Source organism: Salvelinus alpinus, chromosome 34 (assembly GCF_045679555.1).
Source record: "Salvelinus alpinus chromosome 34, SLU_Salpinus.1, whole genome shotgun sequence".
In the NCBI taxonomy this organism is placed as follows: domain Eukaryota; kingdom Metazoa; phylum Chordata; class Actinopteri; order Salmoniformes; family Salmonidae; genus Salvelinus; species Salvelinus alpinus.
The window spans coordinates 15,295,356-15,306,745 of NC_092119.1; the positions used below are offsets into that span (position 1 = coordinate 15,295,356).

Genomic DNA, 11,390 nt, shown 5'->3' on the forward strand with positions numbered 1-11,390 from the left:
ACGCCTTTTGCTGAGTTGTATTAATTTCCTCACAAACCTTCCCATTGGTCTTCCTTAGCTTGCATCTGAAATGGCAACCTATTCCCTATATAGTGCACTACTTTTTACCAGAGCCCTGCTGGCCCTGATCAAAAGTAGTGCAATCTATTGGGTGCCACTTTGGTTGCCCCATTAGCCTTTTGTGCTCTGCATAATTAGATTTTCAGTTGATTGCAGATCGTAATGAGTTCCATCTGTAATACTGTGGCATTTTCAGCTGTGTGTGTAAAAACAGTTTTACGGGTTTATTGGGCCAAAAGAAACCCTAGTCAGATGAAGATTTGGCTCCAAGGTGAGGCACACGGAGTAGACATTGGGTTTATTTTCCATCTGTAACTGTTATATACTGGGGCGGCAGGTAGCCTAGTGGTTAGAGCGTTGGTTGCAAGCTCAAATCCCCGAGCTGACAAGGTAAAAATCTGTCGATCTGCCCCTGAACGAGGCAGTTAACCCACTGTTCCTAGGCCGTCATTGAAAATAAGAATTTGTTCTTAACTGACTTGCCTAGTTAAATAGGGTTAAATTAAGAAAAAATTATTATAATAAATACTGCAAAAATAGAAAGAATGAAGAATAGTGAATGATTTGGCCTCGTGAAAATGTATGCTATGTATGGCATTTAAACAAATAATTTACCCGTTAGACAGTACAACTAATTTGCGATAGTGAAAGTGGTGATGATTCTAAACTCAGCAAAAAAAGAAACCTTTTTCAGGACCCTGTCTTTCAAAGATAATTTGTAAAAATCCAAATAACTTCACAGATCTTCATTGTAAAGGGTTTAAACACTGTTTCCCATGCTTGTTCAATGAACCATAAACAGTTAATGAACATGCACCTGTGGAACGGTCGGTTTGACACTAACAGCTTACAGACGGTAGGCAATTAAGGTCACAGTTATGAAAACTTAGGACACTAAAGAGGCCTTTCTACTGACTCTGAAAAACACCAAAAGAAAGATGCCCAGGGTCCCTGCTCATCTGCGTGAATGTGCCTTAAGCATGAGGACTGCTGATGTTGCCAGGGCAATAAATTGCCATGTCCATACTGTGAGACGCCTAAGACAGTGCTACAGTGAGACAGGAGGGACAGCTGATCTCCCTCGCAGTGGCAGACCATGTGTAACAACATCTGCACAGGATCGGTACATCCGAACATCACACCTGCAGGACAGGTACAGGATGACAACAACAATTGCCAGAGTTACACCAGGAACGCACAATCCCTCCATCAGTGCTCAGACTGTCCGCAATAGCCTGAGAGAGGCTGGACTGAAGGCTTGTAGGCCTGTTGTAAGGCAGATCCTCACCAGACATCGACCGGCAACAACGTCGCCTATGGACACAAACCCACCGTCGCTGGACCAGACAAGACTGGCAAGAAGTGCTCTTCACTGACGAATCGCGGCTTTGTCTTACCAGGAGTGATGGTCGGATTTGGGTTTATCGTCGAAGGAATGAGCGTTACACCGAGGCCTGTACTCTGGAGCGGGATCGATTTGGAGGTGGAGGGTCGTCATGGTCTGGGGCGGTGTGTCACAGCATCATCGGACTGAGCTTGTTGTCATTGCAGGCAATTTCAACGCTGTGCGTTACAGCGAAGTCATCCTTTTCCCTTCCTGCAGGCTCATCCTGACATGACCCTCCAGCATGACAATGCCACCAGCCATACTGCTCGTTGTTAAGTTTGCTGAAAATAAACACAGTTGACAGTGAGAGGACGTTTATTTTTGTGCTGAGTTTAGAATACATCACATGATATACACTACACATTTGGTTCAAAATGTCAATTAGAAACTGGGTGCTTCGAGCCCTGAATGCTGATTGGCTGACAACCGTGGTATATCAGACCGTATACCACGGGTATGACAAAACATTTATTTTTACTGCTCTAATTATGTTAGTAACCAGTTTATAATAGTAATAAGGCACCTTGGGGGTTTGTGGTATATGGCCAATATACCACAGCTAAGGACTGTATCCATGTTGGGTCTTGCCTAAGCTGTGGTATATTGGCCATATACCACACCCCCTTGGGCCTTAATGCTTAATTAAACCACGTAGAGTCTAAGACAGGAGCTGACATTCATCTTGGCACTGGTAAATAATCTATGATTTTCCTTCTTCCTCTTCTCTGTCCCCCAGGCCCTGAAGCAGCAGCAGCAGAGGAACCAGCGGAGACAAGGGGGCATGCCCACAACCTCCAGCCCTAGACTACTGCTTAAGACTGACACCATTGCCAGTAAGACCGGTAGGTGGCAGACTTCCACATATCCAGTACACTACGTTGTTGATATACATCCTTAGTAGAAGCCTACAGGAAACACAAACAATCACTGTCGATGATGATCAGTGGTCATCTCAAGTCTAACACTAGTCTATATCCTTCATACAAAGCAGTGTGCTTATGGCTTTCTTATACAAGTTCTAAAAAAGGGGGCGAAACATTTTAAATGCAGTGTATCCACTTGTGTGGCTAAATTGTGTTTAAATCTAATCGTGTTCCTCTCTCTCTCTCTCTGTCTGACCAAGCAGACTCCTGTCCTGCTGCTGGTACCAGGAAGATGTCCCAGAGGTCCAGTCGACTGAGTGCACGTCAGTAGTAGACTCATCCAGCTCATCTTTGTCCTTTACATATAGCCGGCGTATACATGCCAGTCTGTTGGACTGGTCCCAGATCTGTTTGTGCTGTCTTGCCAACTCCTATGGTTATTGACACGTCAAACATAGCAACAACCATAGAAGTTGTCTACAGCACAAACAGATCTGGGACCAGGCTCAGTATAGTACCAAGTCTCTGTATCCTCTCTTGTTGTTTTGTATGATTTTACTCTTCTCTTGTGTTGTCTCCAGGGCAACTGAAGCATACCAAGTGTGCAGAGATAGACGTTGAGACACCAGACTCTATCCTGGTTAACACCAACCTGCGTGCCCTGATCAACAAACACACCTTCTCTGTCCTGCCCACAGAGTGCCAAGAGAGGCTACTGACGCTACTGCCTGAGGGCGACCAACAGGTGGGGCCATACTGGATATCATCAGGTCTCTAGCGACAGAGAGGTTTAAAACCAAGAGACTCAACTTGCGACTAATTCCTGTAATCGTCCACCTGTATAATTCCTGTTTTCATTATTCGGATTCCGTTGCAAAACGTTTAGTCTGTTGCGAAACGTCTTGCAACAGGAACCGTTTACTCCAAATGGAAAATGTTTTGCAAAGAAAACTAAAGTTTATGGTGGACAATTTCAGGTAGGTTCCTCCCCGTTTCGTTCCGTTTCCTCTGTTTGGTTCCTGGGGTAAACGGTAAATGCTTTCCGTTGCAAAGCGTTTTGCAACAGACAAAACATTTTGCAACAGGATCCGACTAATGAATACACCCCAGGTATTTGCAGGACATAATCACATGGTGAGTCTCTCTTTATGTACTGATGATGGTGATTATAGTGATGATGATTATAGTGATAGTGATGATATTATAGTGATAATGATGATAGTGATGATTATAGTGATAGTGATGATAGTATAGTGATAATTATGATAGTGATGATGATGATTATAGTGATAGTGATAATGATGGCGATGATGATTATTGTGATAATGATGGTGATGATCATGATTATAGTGATAATGATGGTGATGATTAGTGATACTTATGATAGTGATAATGATGATGATGATTAGTGATAATGATGATGATGATAGTGATGATGTTGATTATAGTGATAATGATGGTGATGATGATGATTAGTGATAATGATCATTATGATAGTGATGATGATTATAGTGATAATGATGGTGATGATGATGATTAGTGAAAAGGATGATGATGATAGTGATGATGATGATACTGCAGTTTGTCATGATGATGATGTACATAATGCGTCTCTGTCTGTATCTCTAGGCCTGTATGGATGGTCTGTTGAAGGTCACCAGTTCTGCCTTAAACAATGAGTTTTTCACATCAGCAGCTCAGTCCTGGAAGGAACGACTGGCGGAAGGTCAGTGCTTCTAACCTGATCCGAGATCTGTTTGTGCTCTCTTGCTTGATGGTTTTTGGCTTGGTAATGACCATTGGCAAGACCGCACAAACAGATCTTGGACCAGGTGATTGTGTTTCTGCTTCAAAATAGAACATGGATAAAATGTGTTAATACTCAACTATTAAAGTTTTCATAAAAAATTGCTATTTTTCATATTTCTAGTAACTGTTTTTTTTAAATGTCTCGTAAACCTTTTTATATTTTCCAAACCACCCAGGTGAGTTCACTCCTGAGTTGCAGCTGAGAATGCGTCAGGAGATTGAGAAGGGGAAGAAGGTGGAGCATTGGAAGGAGAGCTTCTTTGAGAACTACTATGGTGAAAAGTAAGTCATTTTTTTCAGGGCTGGAATCTTTAAAATATAAAGCAATTATTGTTATATCAAGCTTTATTTCTCAGAGACCAAACTTGCTACTTGTAATTTATATACTTTAAACATTCTTGAGTTATCCTTTCTTTATGCAGTTGGCTGATCTCTCACTCTCATTCTGTATGTCTCCCCCCTCCCTCTCTTTCTATCCAGCTCTGGACTCAGCTTAGAGGAATCCAAAGAGCTGCTTGAGTCTGGTCTCAGTTTGGAGCTCTCAGCCACCAAAGCCCAGTCGTCTCCTCCATCACAGCCACGTCCTGCTGGCCAAGTACTGCAAGACGCCAAGATCCCTGCGAACAGCTGCCAGACTCGCTCTTCAGAGAGGAGGCTCCGATCTTCATCACTGCCCATAAACCCGACATGTAAACCCATAGAACCTACCAAGTCAAGGCCAGAGCCTGTTCAAGACGAACCAGTAGCAGTCCCACCCGTTGTACTACCGGTGCTGCCAAAGATCGTTCAGAAGACACTGGAGGTTGAGTACCCCAGACACAGGACTCGTAGTAGAGGTTTATCCCTACCTATAGTGGCAGTGGAGGCAGCTCTTGTGCGGAGACATGATGTGGTGGATTCAACCTCAACGGTTACTCCACTTGGAGACAAGCAGAGGGAGAAAGATGAGGAACAGGATTTGAAAGAAGCCCAGCCAGACACCCCCCAGTACCCTGAGATCCCCCCATCCCCTGAGATCCCCCCGTCCCCTGAGATCCCCCCGTCCCCTGAGATCCCCCCGTCCCCTCAGATCCCCCCGTCCCCTCAGATCCCCCCGTCTCCTGAGATCCCCCCGTCCCCTGAGATCCCCCCGTCCCCTGAGATCCCCCCGTCCCCTCAGATCCCCCCGTCTCCTGAGATCCCCCCGTCTCCTGAGATCCCCCCGTCCCCTGAGATCCCCTCGCCCCCTGAGATCCCCCCGACCCCTGAGATCCCACCAACCCCTGAGATCCCACCATCCCCTGCCCAGGAGAGTCATCCAGAGGTCTGCCCCCAGATGAAGCTCAGTTCATCACTGCCCATCGACCTTCCAGAGCCTCTGGGAGTGGACAAGCATAGTGGGGAGAGGAGGGAAGATGTTGGCGTTACACCAGAGAGAGGAGCCTCAGCCCCTGTGTCAGTCACCTCTGTATCCGCCCCTATATCCGCCCCTGTACCCACCACCCCTGTACCCACCACCCCTGTACCCACCACCCCATCCCCAGAGCCGTTGAAAAGGAAGTCCTCGTCCAGTGAACAGGAAGTAGAGCTGACTCCAGAGAAGAGGGCCCGCATCACTCCACCAGCAGTATCTGTGGTAACCTCTCCAGCAGCCACAGTAACAACAGCAGAGAGAGTGCCCCCGCTTCAGGTAACAATTTAATATTGTATATTGGAATGTATTTGTGGTGAATAAAAGCGTCAGGTACATTTAGACCAAATGTGTCTACTAACACCAGGAAGGCCCACACATTTTTTTAAATGTCTTGTTTACTTTGTTTTTCAGATTACTGTGTCGCGAATCCTATCAGTCCCAGTCCTTGCATCTCCAACCCAGGTGTCCCCCAGGACCCTTCTCCCTGTCTCCCTCAGTCCCAGCCCTGGTCCTAGCCCCGGACGCATTGGTGCTCGCACTCTGGCTGACATCAAGGCTAAAGCCCAGCTAGCCCGGACCCAACGTGCAGCAGCAGCTGCAGCGAGCTCCTTCTCTAAAGGTGCAGTACCAGGCCCAGGACCAGGAGGAGGCAGTGGAGAGCAAGGAAACCATAGAGCTTCAGCTCAGACCCTCCACTCCAGACCCTCCTCCTCCACCCAAAGCTCCACCCAATCTCAGTCAACCACCAAGCTGCCAGCAAGCCTCACCATTGGTCAATCTACCTGTCAATCACCCGATGCATTCACCACACTAGCCCACTCCCGTTCTGTCCAATCAGGCTCCTCTGTGCCCTTTGACCTTAGCCTGTCTCAAAGAGGCTCCAACACCAGCAGAGCGTCTCTCACTGATGACCGACAGAGAGGCTACTCTGCTTGTAACATGAGCCCAGGTTTTCTGATGGGGCCTCAACATGGGAACAGTCAACATACATCACACCCATCAGGTCCCCAGTCAACCTCTAGCCTCACTTCATCTGTGTGTGGTGTGAAGAGCCAGTATGTATCTGGAGGCTCCATGGCAGCCAGGGCTAGCCACTTCATCCCAGCCAACAACCCCCTGGTCACATCTCTCCTCCAGGGGAAAGAGGTTCCTCTGGAACAGATCCTCCCCAAGCCGCTGGCCAAGGCAGAGGTCCAGGTGGCCCAGACCAAACCCTCCCATGATGACAAATGGAAGATAAAGTCCCACAGCACAGCCGGGACAGCCAGTGGTGAAAGCCAGAGTCAGTACCTACACTCTGGTGGTGTGGAGGACAACAGTAGATCCAAACAGCAAGGATCCATAGGCCGCTCCCCCTCTGCCATACCTGGAACAAGAGCAGGTAAGTTGGCAGAGCTCCAGCACCATCAAAGGGAAACACCTAACAAAGACATCCAGGAGCAGATCCTCAGGGCTCTGATGCAGAGGGCCACCCAGCAGCACCAGAACCAGCCGTATGGGGTCTCAGGCGAGGCTCAGCGTGCCCAGTTTGGAGCCTGCAATCTAGGGCACCAGGAGGAGTGTGGGGATCGTCCCCGGTTCTCTGCGGGGTTCCCTGGAAGGAAGAGGATGTCCAGGCCTGCCATGTCAGGGCACTACCTCCTCAATGTTTCCACGTACGGACGAGGCTCAGAGAGCAGTAAACGCTCCCACCCATTGGCTACCGCCAACACCTCACTGACCCCTCTGGCCAATCTGAAGAGAGAACACACAGAGGGAGAGGAGCTGGCTAACGAAGGGGAGGAGTCAGTGGAGAATAAGCCTCATTCTCATTCTAACTCAGCCGGGGGAGTCAAGATGGAACAGCAGGGCTTCTCAATCACAAAAATGGGTGAAGCTCTGGGCTTTCAGCGCTGTTCCAGGATAAAGTCTGAGTCTCCATCAGTGGAGGGCTGTCCACCGGAACGGAAGGACAACAGTTTAGCCAGTACAGAGAGAGACAGTGGCACTTCTGCAAGAGCCAAAGAAACCAACCTTTTCACCCAATCACAGCACAGGAGGCACCTGGAACTTTGCAATAGTAAACAGGGTGGTCATTCTGAGCCATATTGGGTATCTGTATCTCCCCACGTGGGGACCATGGACCCCAGTCACCCCAGTACTCACCAGCATCCGTCTGCCTTTCAAACCCAGAGACCTCCAATCAATAATCAGGAATCCATGGTGGGGTCCTGCTACAGTGGCACCATCAGCATGTCTGTACCTCACACTCTGAGTCTGAACCACAGTGCTGCTGTTTCAGGTACCGCTTCCAGCACCTCCCTCTCTGTGTCAGGTAGTGGTGGGGGCAGCGGCAGTGGCACCGGCAGTGTCATGTCTTTCTCAGTGACCGTCACTACCATACCTGCCGGTCACCCTTTGGACCACATAAACCAGGGGGAGGGGTCTCCAGAGCAGGGGTGTATGGAGGTATCTGGTATAGAGGACGTTCAGTCTAAATGCTACTGCCGACTCAAAGCTATGATCATGTGTAAAGGGTGTGGGGCCTTCTGCCATGACGATTGCATTGGCCCTTCGAAACTCTGTGTCTCGTGTCTAGTGGTACGATAAAACTAATAATGTTAGAAATGTAGAAATGATTTGTTTCAAATCTTTATTGTTGCACCAAGGAATAAGTTAGCATCAAGTAATCTACCATTGTCAAGAAGTAGTTACCAGCAGGGTTGGGGTCAATTCGATTTCAATTCAGGAAGTAAACTGATTTGAATTCCGATTCTAATTTCCTCACAGAAAAAAAGGGGAATTGCAAAGTCAGTTTATTTCCCGAATTGATTAAATTGAAGTGGGATTGACCCGAACCATGGTTACCAGGGTAAAATGCACAGTGGCCATACTAAACCCAACCCATGGTTTTCAGTGGGGAGGCAAAGCATTTACGCTAGACGGTCATAGTCTTGTTTAATCTGTTCCATCTGAGAAAGACTGGTTTGTTTTGGGCAATTCACAGTAGTAGTTTTGTTTTGAACTGTTCAAATCAAATCTGCACCTTTCAGACTTGAGACATGTTGAATCTTGGCAATACTTTGCACTTGGACATGTTAGTGTTCTATATTTTTGTAAAGATAGTTTAGATTTTTAAAAAGAAAGAAAAAAATGAATGTTGCTATTTTTGTAGAACGTAATAACACTGTTGTTATGTTAAAGACTGCCACTCCTTGTTGTGGAGTTTAAGTTATGATGTTTAAAAAGGTGAAGAAGGGAGTTCTTTGGGGTTTGTGTGTAGGTGGGGGAGTACAAATATACTGATTTATATCGATTTTAAAGGTTGCAATCAATCATTTATATATTTACAGTACTAGAAACAGTCTTACAGATATATAACGAGAGAATAGATATTTGAAATTATTATTTTGATTATAAAAAATGTCACAATGATTGCACTTAGCTTTTCTAAGTACTAACACTTACTGGGCAAAGGACTTGAATGACAGCTCTACTGTGTGTATACTGTACACTATACATGTAGTGTACACTGTACATGTAGTGTACACTATACAAGTAGTGTACAGCCTTCGTACTCTAACATGGTGTTGAAAAGTTAAAGCACTTCACAGATAAATGGATAAATAGTGCCCTTCGAGGAGCAAGCTGAGTAGCCTGGTTCCAGATCTGTTTGTATTGTTTTATGACAGTGGCCATCGGAGTTGTCAATACAGTACTAACAGATCTGCGGCAAGACTACTAACTAAGATCTTTCCCATTTCAGTCTAAGGTCATTGGTGAAGTTTTACCGACACCGTGAACCTTCATTGCCTCCTAAAACCTCGACTTAAAGATATTCTGTCTCATGACGCATTATTTTTCATACGTGGATGCTTGTTTGTGGATAGCAACGTAACTATTAGCCGTGATGTACAGTTAAAACACTCAGAGAAAGAAGGGAGTAAAATGTATTATTCTTTTGCTTTGTAAATATTGTCTTTAAGCTATATTTAGAAATGAATTCTCTATCTAAGCTTTATGTACGTTGCTTAAGCATATCCAACATTATATCCAACATTATATGTTTTATTGCAAAAGAGTTTATATCTCTAAAAGAAACTACGCAAAAATGTGTATTTAAACGCTAAATGCTGTACTCTCAAGAAACCATTCAAAGTATAGGCTCCTGGTATATACAGGTTGATAGGGAGGTAGAGGTACAGTTTACTACATATAAAGCAAAGGCACATAATATTGGTATGCATGGTGATTGCAATTATAAAATCTAAATGTATCAATCATATTTTTGAATGATCTGACTAAAACTAAAGATAGTTGCTGAGTACCGGTATATTTTATAGAAATCATTTCCATGGTAACATGCCAAAGTCACCTCATGAAAACTAAAAGATCAGATCTCGTTTTTTTAAATGTCTGACTAGTTAAAGAAAGTAATATATTTTAAGTCATATATTTTAATATAAAAAATCTATTTACAAATCTTCTTTTTTTTTTAAGAACAGGGTATTTTTTTTTAAATGTTTTTGTTTGAGTGGACAGACCAATTACTTTTGTAACAGAAAAAAATCCCCAGGTTTTCTGATTCTTATGTCCTTTTCCACTGAAGTCCTGCCTGGAATATTTTAACCCTCTGAACTGAATGCTCTTGTAATGACTTTGGTTAATAAGATAAGGGTCTTTGTTTTATGTCTTACACATATTTCCAGCATTAACTATGTGCTTTATTTAGGGAAAAATTCATGCCTGTAAATTAACAATACAATTTCATGGCACCATTTGTAAGTGGTCGGTGGATTGGATCCAGGCTCTGTGTGTGTGTGTGTGTGTGTGTGTGTGTGTGTGTGTGTGTGTGTGTGTGTGTGTGTGTGTGTGTGTGTGTGTGTGTGTGTGTGTGTGTGTGTGTGTGTGTGTGTGTGTGTGTGTGTGTATCACATGATTCTCAAAAAGTTTAAAGTCTACGTCCCAAATAGCACCCTATTCCTTTATAATGTTGGGAATAGGGCGCCAATTGGGAAGCAACCAAATGGTTCAGAAATGGAGGGTTCATATTTTATAAGGATATAAAAGAGACCTTATATTTATGATTTCCCCTCTATCATTGCAAACTTTTTAATGAAGTTTAGTATTGAGTATTAATGGTTAAAAAAAAAACAAAAAAAAATCTGTTGACTGACTTGTGATGATGACTGGATTGCAAAGAGAAGGTTGTTTTTACCTACAGTACATTTTGTAAACAGGCAGCTAACGTCTTTTATTGATGAATAATTGATTTAGTAGCCTACTCAACTTTGTCCTTTTTCTCAAACTTTGATTGACTTTTTTTTAAAGCAATTGACAGCCTAAATTCAGGGGGATATATTGATTAGATTAATTTTGAAACCTAAGGACAAAAAATAAAGGTTGAGGATAGATTTGGGGGAAAGTTTTTTCTAAGTGTCATCGGGCAATCAATAATGGTTTGAAAATGTCTGTTTGTTTGTCTTGTGAAGGGTACATTCCCCTCAGTCTGTGTCATTTTTGCTGTTTTTAGATTTTAAAGTCTCCATTTTAAAATGCAGGTGAATGTAATATAGTAATCAGCACTTGTCAACAAAGAATAAATAACAATGAGAAAACATTTTGATTGTGTGTGACATTTGTATGTCAATCAAATTCAATCAAACATATTTTACAAAGCCCTTTTTACATCAACAGTTGTCACAAAGTGCTTGACAGAGACCCGGTCTAGACCCCGAAGAGAAAGCAATACAGAAGCACAGTAGCCAGGAAGAACTCCCTAGATGGAAGGGACCTAGGAGGAAACCAAGAGAGGAACCAGACTCATGGGTGGATCATACTCTTCTGGCTGTAACTGTTATGTGACTCTACTCTAATACTAGTACAACTTACACAATAG

The 11,390-nt window shown here is 44.2% G+C and overlaps 1 protein-coding gene across 3 annotated transcripts in view; it reads left to right on the plus strand.

The window, feature by feature from the left end:
* LOC139563599 (putative Polycomb group protein ASXL2) overlaps nucleotides 1-11,111 on the plus strand; it is a 24,852-nt gene extending 13,741 nt beyond the window's left edge. For all 3 annotated transcript variants that reach the window (XM_071382400.1, XM_071382401.1, XM_071382402.1), the window contains 7 exons: nucleotides 2,184-2,289; nucleotides 2,574-2,633; nucleotides 2,892-3,055; nucleotides 3,940-4,036; nucleotides 4,296-4,401; nucleotides 4,600-5,788; nucleotides 5,924-11,111. In XM_071382400.1, coding sequence (XP_071238501.1) covers nucleotides 2,184-2,289; nucleotides 2,574-2,633; nucleotides 2,892-3,055; nucleotides 3,940-4,036; nucleotides 4,296-4,401; nucleotides 4,600-5,788; nucleotides 5,924-8,101 — 3,900 coding nt within the window. In that variant the 3' untranslated portion in view covers nucleotides 8,102-11,111. The remainder of the gene's footprint in view (nucleotides 1-2,183; nucleotides 2,290-2,573; nucleotides 2,634-2,891; nucleotides 3,056-3,939; nucleotides 4,037-4,295; nucleotides 4,402-4,599; nucleotides 5,789-5,923) is intronic.
* Nucleotides 11,112-11,390: the final 279 nt, after the last annotated feature.